General features: G+C 48.3%; 2 protein-coding genes across 5 annotated transcripts in view; one reads left to right on the top strand and one right to left on the bottom strand.

Moving 5' to 3' along the window:
* Positions 1-16941, bottom strand: part of LOC117898239 (unconventional myosin-XVIIIa) — a 32992-nt gene extending 16051 nt beyond the window's left edge. For 2 of the 4 annotated variants that reach the window (XM_034807476.1, XM_034807477.1), the window contains exons 1-10: positions 16865-16941; positions 15337-15874; positions 14447-15268; positions 14240-14383; positions 7865-8332; positions 7582-7768; positions 6632-6798; positions 5656-6566; positions 4987-5590; positions 4715-4909 (exon numbers count right to left, since the gene is read on the bottom strand). In XM_034807476.1, coding sequence (XP_034663367.1) covers positions 4715-4909; positions 4987-5590; positions 5656-6566; positions 6632-6798; positions 7582-7768; positions 7865-8332; positions 14240-14383; positions 14447-15268; positions 15337-15816 — 3978 coding nt within the window. In that variant the 5' untranslated portion in view covers positions 15817-15874; positions 16865-16941. Of the gene's footprint in view, positions 1-4714; positions 4910-4986; positions 5591-5655; positions 6567-6631; positions 6799-7581; positions 7769-7864; positions 8333-10797; positions 12098-14239; positions 14384-14446; positions 15269-15336; positions 15875-16864 lie in introns of those variants that run through there. The other 2 variants (XM_034807478.1, XM_034807479.1) reach the window with 1 other exon arrangement.
* Positions 2669-4410, top strand: LOC117898242 (lipase member H). The gene is made up of 3 exons (XM_034807487.1): positions 2669-3009; positions 3077-3332; positions 3401-4410. Exons 1-3 carry the CDS (start codon positions 2934-2936, stop codon positions 4290-4292), a joined length of 1224 nt encoding a protein of 407 aa, XP_034663378.1. The 5' UTR covers positions 2669-2933; the 3' UTR covers positions 4293-4410.
* Positions 16942-17452: the final 511 nt, after the last annotated feature.

Raw genomic sequence — 17452 nt, 5'->3', positions numbered from 1 at the left:
TTGGTGTTTGAGTCCTCTCTGGCTGGAATATCCACAAAAGGTAATCACTGGACAATCGGTGGAGGACACTCGCGTTGCCGCTGGAGAGGCACATAGGCGGCGGCTTAGGGCACATCTCGTCGAGGGAGAGAGACAGATTCGAGTCGTCAGGCGATTTCCATTTGTAAAAACCAACTGAGGAGACGCTGGTCATCTTCCCAGTCGCATCGCAGATCGGAGATTAAATCTCAGGGGGAATTCTATACCACAGACAACGAACAGCAACAACAATGGACTCTGGCATGGCACGACGTGGATGAACTTGACCGTGAAAGTCGTCAGAGACACACATACAGCGGACAAACTGGACTTGCAACAAGTGACGTCAACAAGTGGCTTTATTACGATCACTTCACTGGCCATCTACCCATCCCCATCCCCATCCCATCCCCAAGCACAGTTCGATTCACAGTTGCAGTTGCAGGCGATGAGAACAGGAAATAAAACACCCAGCGAGCAGCCAAGTGGAACCCCGAAGATGATGCTGCATGCAACTGATATCTGTGCAGCAGCACATACACCCATGGTAAGAAGAATAGCAACAGCAATTGGTTTGGTTCAAGCGCTCTTTTTAGAGTAAACTTTCAATTAGAAAGTGAAACGTCACGTGGCGCATAACCAAAACACTCGAAATATTTGGACAAGAATATCTCTACGGGTTCAACAAGTTGTTAATTATACATTTAGTTAGCACATTCATTCACACACGCGAACGAGAATTCGCACATCGATCATTTGCAATGCGAATGAACAGCAGTTTTGTTTTGAAACAACAATAAATATAATGTAAAACAGAAACAGAAACAGGAATTTTGGCATAGGGAAGTAGAGGATTACCACCAGAGAATTGATCTTAATTTTCCATCCCCATACAAATATTATGCAAAAATCCATTCTAATTAAATTAATTCCAAGAGAGACAATCAATAAACACAAATAAATTGCCTACAACACAGATTCTGCTTTGCTTTGCATCCAGTCATGCTTACACAAGAATAAATAAATATTTAGGCATTTGCCGAAGATGATTAACCAGTTCTCTATTCGGGCTGGTGTTGGTGTTGCTCCAAATGTGATCACAGCTGTAGGCTGAAGTCTGGTAGACTCTGTGGTAGGCTCGCCTCTGCGGATAGGCATCGCATCGAAAAATGCCGAACTGGAGTTCCCGAGTTAATGTAATAATTGCAGGGTAAACTGCAATTTAATGAAAGGATATATGTCTTGGCATGTCAGCCACAATTAAAGGAAACTGCGGATGGAAACGACATTTCATTGATCGTAACTTGGAGAGCGTACGCAACGGAATTCCAAGGTAATTTCTTGCTTAGATTGAAGGTAACAGCGAATTTTTATGGCAAATAAACAGCACAGTTGGTGTTTCGTTTCGTTTCGTTTCGTATCGTTTGAGATAACAATAAGCTCACATTATATGGTATTTGCTCTCCAGAGACGTATGTAAATCCTGTCAATAAACATTTTTTTGTAACAACACGGCGCGAAATCCACACACACGACGACAAGTTGGGGGGTTTAACGATCTGTACGAAATGTGTATCTATATACAAGTATTTATTCAAAAAACTCATTCATGAGTCTTCTTCCACAGCTCCACAGAGGGGCAGAGTGGCAGCGGCAGAGTGTCAGAGGGGCGAGAGATCATGTCAAGTCATAAGCTAAAGACCTGCTAAATGGTTTGTCAAAACACCTGCGGAGTCTGAACCCTGCTAACCCATTGGAGAATGCCCAGACTACTTTATCTCTCTCTCCCTTCTTATCTCCGATTATCCATGTCGCAAGTCTCTTCGTTCTTATGAAAGATCAATGACTCGTCATTGCTTTCTGTTTGCGGTTATCGTTAGTCACTCTACAGAGAAGTCATAATTGCATTTGGAATTGGATCAAAACGTTTATGGATCATAGATTGTGTTAGTTCTTAAGTGAAACATTAAATATGATTAATAGATGAGTACAAGTCCCAAAAGATCTCTTTTCTGTATCAATCTCTAATGTTTGTTTATTGCTTTCTGGGCAATTATTTAATTATTTTGCTGTTGTAATTCCTTGCGTTTTGTTAATCAATTTCCAATCAATTTTCCAATCAATATTAATGTACGCCCTAGGCTGAACGATCATATTATGTAAGAGCAAAGCTCTTCCGAAACATCATGGATGAGCGCGCGTTGCGTTGCCAGAAACTGTATCTCTCAGATACACTCACCTGCGTGTTGTTGGGCCACTTTTTTGTTGTGCATCGAAATTAATAAATAATCCATGAATAAATGAATATCTTGAACGAAACAGCCCAAGAGAAAGCCTACAAAATTAGCATCGATTTTCAGGTTGGGTTCTCTTCTGGTTGGGGCAGTTCGTTCATTCGGCTTGGATCAATTGATCGGCGGAATTCGCAAGTGTTTGCCTGCACTTACGTGTGTAGTGCCTGCCACTGCTACTGCCACTTACCACAATTGCAGTGGGGCAACATCATCAAGCAGTCGTTCATCATGACAGTGACCGGGCCGGCAGGCGTCGCCCTTGCCTCGTCAGAAGCGTCAACAGCGGGCCGGCCCGAGAACGGGCTGAGCGACAGAGCGGCGGCAGAGCTTTATTTAACCAAGCCTCCATCTAGAATTTTGCCATACTTAAGCTCAGAGCTTGTAACACTTCGGACGGTGTCCGCTCAGGTCTCAGATCTGAAGTCTCTCTGCTCCGCTCAGAAATTCGAAACAATTTGCGTTCTTTTAGTGAGCGGCGGCAGCTTCAATTTAGTTCGAAAAACACACACAAAACCCAAAGCATTAAACCCTAACTTTAAGTGGCTTTTAATTGTGGCGCGCGTTGACATCGGGTTTGGCCTTATTTCTGTGGCAATTTGAGGATCGTAATCCAATCGTAAGATGCAAATCCGAATGCTTGTATTGGTGGTATCGCAGCTGCTGTGTGTCAGTGTCAGTGTCAGTGTCAGAGCGGGAAGTGAGTAAAACTGTGCCCCGAGTGATCTTTACGTTCGATCTACGAGCCATTCTGTTTCCATTTCCAGTGTCTGGTGGTGTCAGTGGCCTCAAGCGGTTTGCCTATGAGCCGGGAAAATGTGCGATAACCATCTCAGAAGTGATCAATGGAATGGTCAAGACAGAGCTGGGACTGCTCTTCGGCACACGGGCACGAGTGTCGCAGAGTCAGTTGCTCCACTATGATCTCTACACGCCGCTGAATCCCGAGGTGCGACAGTTTCTGCGACCAGGAGATTTGGGCATGCTCAAGAAATCCAATTTCAATCCCAAATGGCCAGTGAGGTAGGCCAATCCGCCATCGCTCGTTAGCTTCTCCCTTTAGCTAACAATCTGTAACTTATTTTTGGCAGAGTTTCCATTCATGGCTGGTCGGGTAGGAGCGATTCCTGCTCGAATGCTGCCATCAAGGATGCCTATTTGTCGCGCGGAAATTACAATGTAATCATCTTGGATTGGAGTCGCCAGGCGCTGGACATTAGCTACCAGCGTGTGTCCAAGCAGCTGCCCGCCATTGCCGCCAATCTCGCCAAAATGCTGCGCTTTCTGCACGACAACACAGGTGTGCCGTACGAGAGGATTTACCTGGTGGGGCACAGTGCTGGCAGCCACATCTCCGGGCTGGCGGGGAAACTCCTGCAACCTCAGCTCCTGGGCGCCATTTTCGCCTTGGATCCCGCCGGTCTCACTCAACTGAGTCTCGGGCCGAGCGAGCGACTGTCCCCCACCGATGCCATGTACGTGGAGTCCATCCACACGGATCTGACGCTGCTGGGCAATCCGAGCAATCGCCTCAGCCACGCCTCCTTCTTCACCAACTGGGGCCTGGGCCAGCCACATTGTCCGAATGCAACGGCCACGGAATTTGACTTTGTTTGTGACCATTTCGCGGCCTTGTATTACTTTGCCGAGTCGGTACGTCGTCCCAGATTGTTCCCGGCCTTGCGATGCGGTTCGGCGGCAACCATACGCTCGGCCACCTGCACTTGCGGCACCAGCGAAAGCTCCACTGCAGCCAGTGGCAGTAGCTCCACGACAGCCAGCGACAGACACGCAGCCATGCGGCCGACATGTCGTGGCGATCAGTTCATGGGCGGTGAGCCAGCTGTACAAAAGAATGGCGTCTACTACCTCAGCACACGGCGACAGGCGCCATACGGGTATGATGATGGAATGGTTCACATGCGACCGCCAAAGCCATCGACCATTCTGCAGACGGGTGTCCCAAGAGGGTGGCTTCTGTAGAGACTCTGGCAGCAGCAGCACTCGGAGCATTGCGAGTGAGCAAAATTGTGATCTATCTATGTGTATCTATGTTTAAGTTTAGAACTAAGTAAGCCATTAAAATCCAAAGTCTTCCCTTCAACAAGAGGTGTAAAAGGTAGATGGTAGACAGGAGATAACAGAGGGTAAGAGTAGAGAGACCCCAAGAGTCTAGAGGAACGAGACTCAAATGGCATTCGAAGTGGCACTCCCACAGAAGAAGCTCAAGATTATCAGCTGTACATTAATCCCTATGAGAATTATGCTTTCCCGAAGTTTCTATATCAAAAATGTCTCAAATTGTTAGTCCAACTTCAACTACAGCTCAAGTTTTCCCCCATTCTCGATGGACGTTTAAGCCTTAAACTACATTAATTTATAAGGAAAATCCTTCCCCGACTCACCTGACTAGGACCTATACGATAGCTAGCCACATCCAATTCATTGATGGCCAGTATCTGCTCCACGCTTATATCCTTGTTGTTGGCCAGCTCGCCGGCGAGGAGGCCAAAGCGACGCACAAACTCCAACAATGGCACAGATTCGGGGAAGCCCAGACGGTGGAGACGCGCTGCCTCCAAGACTTGAGAGCCGCGCAGCTGAGAGACAGAAAGAAGAGAAGAGGTTATATGCCTGCCGCATTTGCCGGATATTTCTTGTACTCTTTGCTGTCTACCTGACTTCGCAGCAGTGGCACATTCACCATCTCCTCCTCGCTGGCCGTCTGCCCCGTCGCAGAGTGTGGCGAGCCATTGGGAGTGTATTTGGCCTGCTTTCCGGCATTGTGCTGCAGCAGATAGCAGTGCACAAAGTGGGTGCCAGTGCGACGCAGGGTATCGATGATGCCATCCACGGTGAATTTCACTTGCAGCATAATGGAATTACGCTTCACGCCCGCAGTGGTGAAGGATCGGCGAATGCTGGACACACGGCGCAGCGACTGGGTGCCCTCGAGGCCGGCAAAGGAGCCACAAAAGACCATGGCTCCGGAGCCACGTGTCAGGGAGCCAATGTACAGGCGATTGATCTCCTCCCGGCTGCTGTCCTGCAGCAGGGACACTGCATTCCGTATGCCCGGATGCTCGCGACTGTTGCGCACCCACCCATCGACGGCATAGAGCACTGGATTCGTGCCCTGCAGATGATGCAGCACAAACTGCCGCGTACCGGCGCACTTGCGCAGCAGCGAGTGATGCTCCCGGTCGCCGTAATGCGAGAACAGGCGCTCCAGGAATGTGTCGTCATTGGAGTTCGGATAAATAGCCTCTTCGTCCAGGAGCCTGGGGGAAGGGAAAGGCTCAAAATTAAAGGAAAAGCCCCAACGGAGACGCCTGGGAATCCTCACCATAGCATGCCTCGACGATCGTGCTCGCGGAGATCGCGCTGGGAAGAGCGCACCACATGATTCTGAGGCGCCTTGTCGATCAGCGAGATCAGTGGGCCCGGATGGCACTCCGAGGCCTGATCCGCCTCGATCTCCACCAGCTCCTGGGCGTACCGATCGCGCGGCGCCACCAGGGTGGTGTGATGGAAGAGCATTTGCAGCCGCTCCTGCAGATAGTTGTGCCGCAGATCGGCCAGCGTGGCTCCCAGTTGCTGGCCACAGCTGGCGGGATTCTGGAAGCCAGGCGTATCGATGAGCATGATCGAGGCGATCGTATGAGCGGAAGTACAGATCTGACGATTGATCAGCGCCACCACGGCGGCCAGTGCCTCCGAGTACAGGCCAATGACGAGCGCCTCCAGGCACTCCCAGGCCCACTCGTGGCCATTGTCAGAGGTGGGTGACTTCGACGGACTCAGCCCGCCATTCGGGGCATTCGGTTGCGTGAGGCCAAAGGCGGCGCCCGACAAATCTTCGAGATTCACGCCCAGCAGCCCTGCCGCCTTGCGTGCTGCGGTGGGATTGGCAAACTGCGTCCGGGCTGTGGATCCGGTTCCCAGTTTGGTGACCCCCGCGATTCCCAGATGGTAGATGGCCGCAAGTATGCTCCAGATGCCACGCACCGCCTTCGCATCGATGTTCAACGACTCGAAGGCCTGCACCGTGCGCATAAAGTCATTGGCCGCCCGATGGCGATCCTCCAGCTTTTGGGAGAGCGATATAAACGGATGGCTATCCTCCGAGGTGATGTTCTCCAAGTGCAGCTCCTTCTGCAGCAGGCCCGCGGCCCCTGCCAGCAGCCGTGTCATAATATGGAAGCTGTGCTCGTGCGCCAATCGTCGCCCAGCTCGCTGTCGCTCGGGTAGGAGTACCTGTAAGAGGATTACCATTAGCCATCTTCAAGTGTGGGTTTTTACTCTTCCTTCCACACACTCACCTGCAGCGAGGCGGATGCTATCTGTCCCGTCTGATCAAAGTCCAGGCTCAGCAGCTGCGTCATGCGTGTGGCATTCGAGTTGAGGCAGGTTCTGGTATTGCCAAATGCCTCCAGAATGGTGCACAGGGCATTTACCTTTTCGGCATTTATGAAATTGTTATACGCACCTGTGAAGAGAGCAAAGGGTTTAGGATCTATTCATTATTTTTCAAGAATTTCGAAATATTTATAATCTATTCTAACTCCTAAGAATAAGTGAATATCTGCTAGACTTTTTCCTGACTCTGGTTATAGTTGGGATCTTGATTGTAAACATTTTCAGTAGTCTGGCCGATAACTTTAGAAGCCTCGCTGGACCATGTACCATTGAAATGTTTGGCATTATTCATATTCATCTTACTAAAATATTGTCTTGCATTTTTCTATTTTTTAGCAATTTTTGCTTGGATATCTGGTAGAGAGAAAGAGGTAGAGAGGTACAATTAGGCCAAAATGCAAAACTAATTTAGCACTTAATTAGCACTCTAATTTAGATCTGATCTTAATGATTTCTATAGATCTGCTGCATTAAATCAATGTTTTTAGCTCTACGTTAAATATTTATTTAAATCTGCACAATTAAAGATGCCACAAGACACCCAGAAATACTTCTAATTAGTCTGTAAAGCAAGAAAATATTACCTATTTAGCGATATATATTTCCATTTGGATTTCCCCCAGACTTTATGGGGCACAAAATGAAACTGGAGGTGGTAGTAGGCTGGGGCGACTAATTGCAGCTGCATTTTCTTGGCCAACAATGCAAATGAGCAAAACGAATAAACAAACATTCTGTTGGCTGGGCCAAAAACTGGGCCAGCCTACAGCCAAATGCAGTTACAGTCGATAGATAGACACAGACACAGACACATACACAGACACAGACTCACGACATAGAAATAGACACATACCAGCGGCCAACGCCAAGTAGTTTAAAGCATGCTTGAAGCTTGTGGATTTGCCAGAACCAGATCGGCCCATGAATATGAGGCTCTGGTCGCGTCGCGTCTCGACCAGACTCCTGTAGGCGGTCTGGGCCAGTGAGTAGACGTGGGGCGGCATATCCTCCGTCTTGCAGCCGCGGAACATGGACACAACCTACAAGAGAGAAAGAGAGAGCAGCAGATAAATAACCAGATCGCACACACAGATTCAGATTCCGATTCCGATTCAAGCGACCAGTTGGCTTCTCACCTTCTCGGAGTAGAGGGACAACGGGGCCATCGGATTGACCACGAGCAGCGTGGGCCCCGCCTTGGTGTGGATGAGATTGCTGGCATACCGCTGTCGCAGGCAATGCAGCACCGAGGCCTCATTCAGATACTTTAGCTCGCAAATGTCCTCGCATAGGTCCAGGGCTTGGCTGTTCTGCTTCTCCACATCGTCCTCGTCGACGGTCAGCTGCTCCCCGTTGTGCAGCAGCCGCACCAGCAGCTTGTGCGGCTCCTCGTGGGCTGAAACTCCTCCTACGGTTGGCTGCTGTGGCAGGCGGATGGCTGCAGTGAAGCCTCCACGATGCACTAGCCACACACGTTCTGGCTCCCGCTCCGGTTGCCCGGTGGCGGCAGCATCAGCCCCATCCGCGGCATCCAGCGCCCCACCGCCAACAGCTGTTGGAGAGCTGCCTGCGTCTCCGCCTCCATTGCCATTCTCGTGGCGGCTCTGCGAAAAAATTAAAACCAAAAATTTACGTTAAATTGGGGTCAACATTTTGTGGCGGCGCAAAAACTTCACTACAAAGCAGTTCTCTCGGTGTTTATTTTGGTACACACTCTGTGAGGGATTGGGGGCCAGCATTTTCACGCATTTATTCCATTTATTATCGTATCGCACTCCCTGCCAACAGATGCTGACGCGAAGACACAAAGCCGCGAAGACTCGACGCAGTAGAGTTTCTTTTTTGGGGTTTATTTTCGGTTGCATTTCTAAATTTGATGATGTTTTCTAAATCCTAATTAGCCGCCCAGACGCCGCGCCAAATGCTATTGGGCTAGACACCAGAAGTTCTTCTTTGCCTTTGCCTTTGCCTCTGCCTCTGTCTCCGACTACGACGACGCGGATGTGGTTGCACGGGCACGGAGACGGTACACGGGACACGCCATTATGCAACGCTCTCTGTGCAGCGAAGTCTTCTTCGAAGTCAGTTCACATTTTGTGGCTATATGTATATATGGAGCTGCCTTCTGGGGCAGAAGGAGCAGTGCTCTGCATCTCCTTTTGAATTATGAAAAATACTCGCATCATTATATTGGGCAAGGTTCAATAGCCCTCAATTAGCACTCAGGGAAACATTTTCCTCTACTTTAGAGGAAGTTGGGCAAGTCTCTCTGCTCGCATACGAGATGTAAACAACTTTTATTCATTGATTTGTATACCAATTAATTATGTTATAGTTTGGAAACTCTTTTGAAATGGTTTGTGAATGGGAAATGAATGTTTAAATTAAAAAATGAATGAATTTTGGTTTAAAATGGGAGTGTTCCAAGCTAAAAAGCTTCTCTAAAGAGTATTCATTAAATATCATTTTAGGTCCCCTTATTTAAGCGAAATCTATTATCTAGTCTAGTTTTTCTTGATTTTCCAACACGATAGACCCGCTTAAGTAGCCACCCAATTGATTGCTCACTTCTCAGTGTTGTAGCCCGTGTTTTCCACGCATTTTCATCTATCCATCCGACCATCCATCGAGCGCGGAACTTGTTTGAAAGAATATTTAGATAAACACAGAAAAATACGCGTCTGGCGCATGTCCACTGTCAATCAATGCTGCACTCCAGAATGGAGCAATGGAGCAATGGAGCAACGAGTGCAACGAACTCCGCACAGTTTGCTTCCACAGAGAGTCAGAGTTAGGGGAAGGGGATGGGGCACGGCGCACACACACACACACACACACACAAATTAGATATAGAAGAGGCGGTGTGCAGACAGCGACACCGCCAGAGACCTGACTAATTAACATGGCTGTGGGCATAGATGGCAGGGGGATTGCGCACCGGCAAGGCGGGGCACCGGCTAAAAGAATATCAAAATGGAAAGACAATTGAGGTTTAGCTAAAGCTTCTGTCTCGATAGTGTATCATATCCCTCCCTCCCCGATACCGGCAGAACCTCTAAACAAGACAGACAGCTACGATACGACGCTAACTCCATTCCGTTCCTAAATGAGCACTTCCGCTCATTGGAGTCCATCGTTGTCGTTGTCTTTGTCGTTGTCGTTGTCGCGGCGGCACCGCAGGCGTATTGAGCCATAAAGGCCAGCCATAAATGCAGCAACAAGACAGCGGACCATACCACACCACCAAACCATACCGTAAATTATGAGACTCGCGGACTGGGAACTGTGGATTGAGCGGCCCACGCACCGTCCAAGCATAATAATAATAAAAGGTCTAACAACTAAATCGTACATTGGGTTCATGGTTCGGCAATCTGATACGATACGACCCGATCCGATCGATACCATCTTTTGTTCACTTCATTCGTTGTTGCTTGTTGCTTTTTATTGCATCGATCCATCGATCGGTTGGGTTGGAGAAATACTGGAAAGTTTTTCCAATACGAATGCAACAGTGCCAGAACACTGTTCATCAGGGTTTTTGTGCAGGTTTATGGACTAGGGAGGGAAGGGTGTGAAGATCGTAATATAAAATCCAATACACTTCTTGGCAAATGTTCGTTAAGAGCATTAAAATTACTTCAAGAAGAACCCAAATTATGTTCTTTAGTAATTCACGAATTTAGCAAATTCATGAAGTTCAACATGTTCAAGGGAAAAAAATTAATCAAAGATCGAGATCCAGCTGTTTTTTTCGATTAGTTTCTATTTTAAACCAATCAATTTCGGTAGAATCTCCTTATCAAAAATGTTTTTACAGATCAATAAAGATCATCAGAGATATCAAATATCTTTCATTGGTACAAATTTCAACTCTGTCTTGTGTTCTAGTCAGAACAATCATCAAATTCAGATCAGATCAGATCAATTCAGGTCAGAACAAACTTCAAAGTAAAACCCATAAATCCTCTTTCATATGCTAATTGGAATCTCCTGTCTTGCCTCCCAGTGTAACATATTCTTTGCTGCTTAGTGTAGTTCATTCTTCATGCTGCCTCATGCCTCATACCTTTTGTCGCTTGACGCTTGCATCATAATTTTTGTAGTTGGCGGCTAGCGCAGTGGCCCAAATGGCCGGCCATTGGAGGCCAATGTTTTGGGCATCGCGACGTCTGCGATAGGAGCTCCTTAGGCTGGGAACGGGGGACTGTGGAGCACTGGCAGCAGCTGCGGCATATTTGGATGCGGCCACAGCAGAACTGTTCCAGGGGGGACGGATGGATGCGGTGGGCGGCGAGGCTTCTGCCTTGCTGCGGAAACTCCTCGAACGATTGGTGGCCCGCTCAAAGATCGGTGTAATTGGCAGCGGAGGAGTTGCAGGAGCTACAGCAGCTGCCGCTTCCTTCGCCTTGGTGGCCGCCAGACGCGGTGGCTTTGGCGGTGGCACTGCCCCGCCCGCGGATGATGAGGGCCAGCTGTTTGAGTTCTCCGATCCACTCTCGCTGATCGTCTCCGAGCTGATGCTGTTCTTTCGCTGCGCCTTTGGTGTGGCTTTCGATGTCTTGGAGGGTGTTGGTACTTTCTGGATTCCGGATTTGTTGGTGCCGCAGGCATGCGCCTTGCCAGTGCAGCCCTTGTGGAAGGAGGGATTCAGTCCGGAACCGGGTGCTGCCGGTACAGCGGGCACTATGCCGCCCCGCAGCGTCTGCTCAAAGCTCTTGGGCTTGAGGAACATGTCTAGTGGCTAACGGCTAGGGCTAATGTGTGGTTTTCGCCTACCAATCTTCTGTTATGTGATCACTGTTTGTGCACACAGACAATTGTCATGGCCAGCAGCAACACTTGGAGCATGACCAGAGCGTTGGACAGAGCAGATCGGAGATCTCCGGAGCGGACTGAAGCGGGACAATGGCAGCAGCAGGGAAGTGAATGAGAAATTGGAGCGCGTTGAAAACCTTGGAAATGTTTGCTTTTGTGGCTATCCGAGCACTTAGCGCTGCTTTGACATTAGACACAATTGCTGCCTGCTGCCTGACACAAAATGGCCAATCATCGATCAGTCCGACGATCGCAACGGATCGCTCTTTCAGTTTCGGTGAGTTTTTCTGTTTTGCTGTTTTTTTTTTCTGTTTGTGTTTTTGTTGATTGATTGATTGCACTGCGCAAGACTCCAGTCACGAAATCCGAATCCGTCTCCGAATCTACGTCTCCGAATCTCCAAACTCTCGTCGGGGAGTACAAATTATGAATTAAAGCCAAACTCGTCGAGTGACAGCCAGAATAATCGTCATGGTTGCCTGTGCCTGTCTGTCCCTCCGCCGCATAGAAAACATTAAAATCAACTTCGGGGGCCACTGCGCCACTCCGCCACTCTAACGACAACAACAAATTTCACTGTGGGTGTGTGGGGCCGTCGCGTTGCTTCGTTTCGTCTCGCGGTATTTTCTTTACTTGATCTTCCGTCGTAAACCGAACCTGGTCAAAGTTTTCAGCGTACTGACGGCCCTGCTCCCAAGCAGCAAGCCCCAACGAGCCGACCGACCGACCAACGACAACAACAAACAAACTAAAAACAAGTAAGAATAATGTGGGGAATGTATAGGCAAAGGGGATGCCCATTAAACGGAGTTTGCTTTATCAAGAGTTATGGGGAACTTGTAAGACTTCTAGATGTAATTCCCAATCGATTTGAGATAATTTTGGGTAGAACAACGTACACTGAAACACTACCAAAATATATCTTAATCCATAACTTTAACAAACAAAACTTCTCTAATATACCCCCTGTGCCCACGGGGTACCAAAAGACACAGACAAACGCAGGCACAGGCGAAGTCTTCGTTGACGTCGCTGCTTCTGCTGCTGGTGCTGCTATTTGTGTAGGCTGCGCCGCCGCTGTTCCAAGTGGGTGTAGAAATGCACACACAGCTGCGCTGCAGTCTCCCGAAGTTGCAGTCGCTGTCAACGCAAGCAGCGCCGCCCTGGCTGCTTGGTTGCCCAAGGTATATTAATGAGTAGAAAAGGTCGGACTAAAGAATAATTAGATGAAAGAGGAAGCCCCAAGATAAAGGTAGCGGAGACCCACAAAATAGATTATCCCAAGACCAAAAATATCCCCACCTTGTATGCTATATGCCCTGGCAAATTCGTGCCCATGGCCCCAGGCGTACTACTGGGCTGCACTAGGGATCGCAGCCTCTGCTGCTGTTGTTGCTATCTGAAAGACGCTTTGAAGAGTGGGCTGGCTGCTGCTGCTGTGGGACTGTTGCTGCTGGCTGCTGCTGGCGTGTTGCATGTTGCATGGATGAATGCTAAAATGCATACCAAATTCAGTTCGAGTTTTTCCAGTGTTGCCAAATCGGTTTATTTTTGTAGTCAGTCTGCGCCTCCAACTTCTTCTTGAATGGATGGTAAGAATGAGTAAGGCGCTGAAATATGTCAACGCCTTCGACGCGCCCAACCCAACCCAACACAGAGCCAGCAGCAGAGAGAGACACATCCACAATCGACTACGAAAATATTTATAGAAAGGGACTAGCCCCCGCCAAAACAGACTGGAGGATAGCCAAAGATACAGATACAGATAGAGATACAGATATGTAGATAGATAGATGGATGGCTGGATGGGGGACGGAGACCCACGACAACTGACAGTTTCACAATATTTGTGCGAACTACGAAGTAAACACGGCGAGAAAATGTCAAACACGTTTCCAGGCATAGTCAACAAGTCAATAAGAATTGCATCCACAGTGTGGATGAGTGAGTGGTGGCTCAGGGATGGGTATACGAGAATAAGCGAATACACTTTCAAGGCATTGTGGAATTAGGGATGTTCTTTATGAGAAATATTGATCTACGATTGAGCAAAGTAGATTTCCTCTTATTCTCTGGGAATACTATTCGATTGCGGACCCCTTTTTAATCAAGTGATACCGTTTGATAATTTATTATCAATTATTATCGTTAAAGTATAGATTAAAGTCTAACGTTTCACTCTTTCGAACATAATCTCGAGAACGGAAATACACATCATAATGGCAGAAATGTAAAAAGGAACTAATTTCCAGTTAGCTACTACCTGTGCTAACTGATTGGGAAACTACTTCTACTCATGACTAACCTCACAAAACTCTATTAAGCAGCTGAATCATTGACACATTCCTCAGAACGAATGAATGAATGAATACAGATGAGTACATGAATATTTATAAATTACAATTGCAGAGCCCTATCTATCGAAGAAACCCTTTAAGAATATTTCCATCCCAATTGGGAAAGGAAAGATCAGCGACAACGCTATAATAAACATTGAACGGAGGTTCCCAAGATCTCTTATGTTTCGCCTGCTAAATCAATCACCTAGCCGCCCCTTAGATTCATACTCCTACTAATGGACAATGTCGTTATGCAATTAATGTATGAAGGGGCTTGGTTTGGTTTGGTTTGGTTTGGTTCATTGCAATGCTGATCCATCAATCATTGATCTCTGCTAACGATCGAGTGCTCACCTGACGCTTAAATCGCTTGCTGGCACTGCGCCGGAGGGTGTTGCAGTTGCCGTTGGTAATGGAATGATCGATCTCCTCCACGGTGGCCGTAATGGGTGCCATACACCGCTTGCTCAGCTCCACCAATTCAGCCACAGGCTGCACCTGTACAGATGCGAGATGAGAGTATTAGAAGGCACTTAAGACGGAAGAGTGGTTGGTACTTACCTCAACGGTGACAGCATCGCCGCTGTTTCGTATCATCTCGATGATAATCTCTCGGGACAAGTCGCCCACGGGCGTGCCATTCACTTTAATGAGACGATCGCCTGGCAGCAGACCCGTGGCGCCGCCTCCAGCACCAGGCTCGGCGAAGATCACCGGCCGAAAGATGGGCGACGTCAGCGACTCCGTGCGGTCCAGGCAGATGGCCTTGCGCAGGCTGAAACCAAAGTCCTGGCGCGGCGACTTCTGCCGCCGAATGACCAGCTGGCGGGGCGGTGGTAGCTGCACCAACTGCACTGGCGGCAGCGGCAGCTGCACATCCTCGAAAGAATGTACCCGGGCCCAACGGTCGATGCCCTGCGACTCGCCAATGGGACTCAGCGAGAAGGGGGGCGTGGCGAACGAGGAGTTTGTGGTATCTGTGAGACTGTCGGCGCTGGGCGACGGCGATGTCAGCACATGGAGGTGCGGCACCTGCGGCGGCGCTCCATAACGGGCATTGGCCGGCAGGGTCATGGCCCGCTGCTGGTGCGGCTGATCGCCGTCGCTACGCAGGCTCTCGACGGAGGTGAAGGAGGTGCCATGCTGACTGGAATTGGAGCCAATCGAACCAGCTGCTCCGCGTGCCGCTCCATCGTACAACAGCTCGTTCTGGATGGTGTTGCGCATCAGCATTTCTGGTGTGCCACCAGTGGTTCCTCCACCTCCGCCGCCGTTGCCCGCTGTGAAGGTGATCTCCTCGTGCACATTGGTCATGTTGCTGCGGGAACCCTTCAGAATGCCACGCTTTGGTGGCTTGGGTGGCACAGGCGGCAGAAAACGATTCTGGGAAGAGGATAAACCATCAATTAGGATCACTGAGATCTACAGAAGAAGAACCTCACTGAACTCACCTTTAGGCCACCGGCAAGCAGGGAATGTGTGACCTCGCTGTAGTTGACACTGACGCCAGCGCCGTTGGACGAACGACTCTCGATGTGCGTCATCACAGATGCTACAATTTCCTCATTGCCACGATCCTGCTCCGAGCCGCCGACAGTGGCAGCTCCAGGACCTGCTGTTGCTAATGCGATCCCGTTACCCGATGCATCCGCATTTAGGGCTGCAAAGAAATCCGCACTGTAGTCCGCTGTGATGCCGCTGGGCAGCTTCTCCTTCTCCTTGCGACGGCCGCGTATCTTCAGGGAGCGACGCACCTCGTCCAGGCGCAGCAGCTCGTCGGTGCTCATGCTGCCGGAGACGCCGCCAATGCCGATGCCGCCACCGTTGGTGCCGCCGACGCCAATCCCTTTAGCCTCTTTGCGGAGTTTCTTTTCGCGCTTGCGGCGCTCCTTCTCCTCGTCGCCGGCACTTTTCTTCATGAAGTTGAACATCTTCTGTGGTTGTGTGAGTGTGTGTGTGTGGGGGTGGGTGGGGGTCCTTACGTTCTAGCTGTGGGATAGGGATAACGATAGGGTTAACACAATTCAATGTGTATAAGTTCAAGGGCGTGCCCAAGTTACATGTGACAAAGCAGGGTAAGCCGGCCGGAGAGAGAGTGAGGAACTTGACGGCTTGTAAAGCGGCACTGCCTTACCTTCTTTTCAATCTACTTGTCATGGCCCGTTAGTCTGAACTAATTCGATTTGCATTTTTCTCTTCTCTGCTCTCTGTCCCACTCTTTTGCTTGCGGTTGCGTTTTTAGTTTTCTCACACTCTCTCCATCTCACTCGCACTCTCGCCAAGAAACCCTGCGAGCAATGCACCCACCCGCCGCAAAAACAACAGTTATCTTCTGCCAGCCTGCATTCGTATTTATGTATACATGTATGCACGCGTGTGTGTGTGTTGTTTGTGTATTTGCAAAATCACATAAACAATGGCATATTTTCGTTTATATTGCATTTTCGCTTTGCTTCTGGCTTTGCTTTGTCATTGGGTTTGTTGCCCGTCTGCCCTGTTTTTGTTATTAGTTATTCAATTATGCGCTTTCTTTTTTCCATATTTATTCCATGATTTTGTTTTGTTTTCACACACACGAGCACTCACACACTCACGTCACACCACACTCACTCACTTTAAGGGGGCTGGGCATTGGTATTGATTGCCCCAGACTCGTCTCGCTCTCATTTGATTTATGTTTTCTACTAATTTAATGCAGAAACTCTTCTAATTACCGATACACTCCGAATGTTCTCTCTTCTGAATCACTGCACGCCCCACCCAGAAGCAAACGCAGCAGAAAAGAAAGTCACGGGAGTCAATAGCACCTTTGTTTTTGCAGTTTTTCTCTCGCCTTTTTTTTTGATAACACCAATGCACACACACACAAACACACTATGGGCCAGGCCATTCACTTAAACACACACACACAAGAACTCGTCTCATGTTTATTCAGATTTAGCTGTGGTCACCGGGTCTGATGCTTTATTCGATCTCTACCTTTTTGCTCCTTGAGCAATGGGAATTTCCTTTTCTTTGGATTGTAAATAAAGTTTAGTTTTGAACATGCTCCAGGCTGCAGCAGTGTGGCCGCGGAACTATCGATAGAATATACCGACACACCCTCGGAAATATACCTAGATATACTAGCATTTTTAAAAATACTGTAAATATTACGTACATCTTAAATTATTTTCCTCGATTTTTATGTTCTATTTGATATTACTAGCTAGTTAGGAGTATCCGCGCTAAAACTAGAATTTTATCCAATTTATCAATCAATTCTTCACAAGATTGACTAGTTTTCACGACTTGCTTTTCTTGGAATCTTTCCAAATTAAGTTTAAAACTGAAAAGTTTAGCCAACAAAAATAGCATAAAACGTTACGTGAGTGGGAACGGAATTCAACGTCATTAGAAAATTTGTTGCTTGTATGTGCGTTTGTTTACCCTATTTTCGTAAGTTATTATTAAAATTTCAATTTCAAAGCTTTCCCCAAACATTGATAATGACTTTATCCTAGACTGACATGTTTTTAACCTTTTATATACATATGTATATCGATCTAGATATATTCTCGGTACCTG

The sequence above is a fragment of the Drosophila subobscura genome, chromosome O, assembly GCF_008121235.1.
Source record: "Drosophila subobscura isolate 14011-0131.10 chromosome O, UCBerk_Dsub_1.0, whole genome shotgun sequence".
Taxonomy (NCBI): domain Eukaryota; kingdom Metazoa; phylum Arthropoda; class Insecta; order Diptera; family Drosophilidae; genus Drosophila; species Drosophila subobscura.
This window is presented reverse-complemented; position numbering and strand designations above follow the sequence as displayed.

Coding starts and splice junctions, on each gene's coding strand:
- LOC117898242 (XM_034807487.1), top strand. CDS start 2,934: ATGCAAATCCGAATGCTTGTATTGGTGGTATCGCAGCTGCTGTGTGTC. Junction 3,010..3,076: donor TGTCAGTGTCAGAGCGGGAA/GTGAGTAAAACT, acceptor TTCCATTTCCAG/TGTCTGGTGGTGTCAGTGGC. Junction 3,333..3,400: donor AATCCCAAATGGCCAGTGAG/GTAGGCCAATCC, acceptor TATTTTTGGCAG/AGTTTCCATTCATGGCTGGT.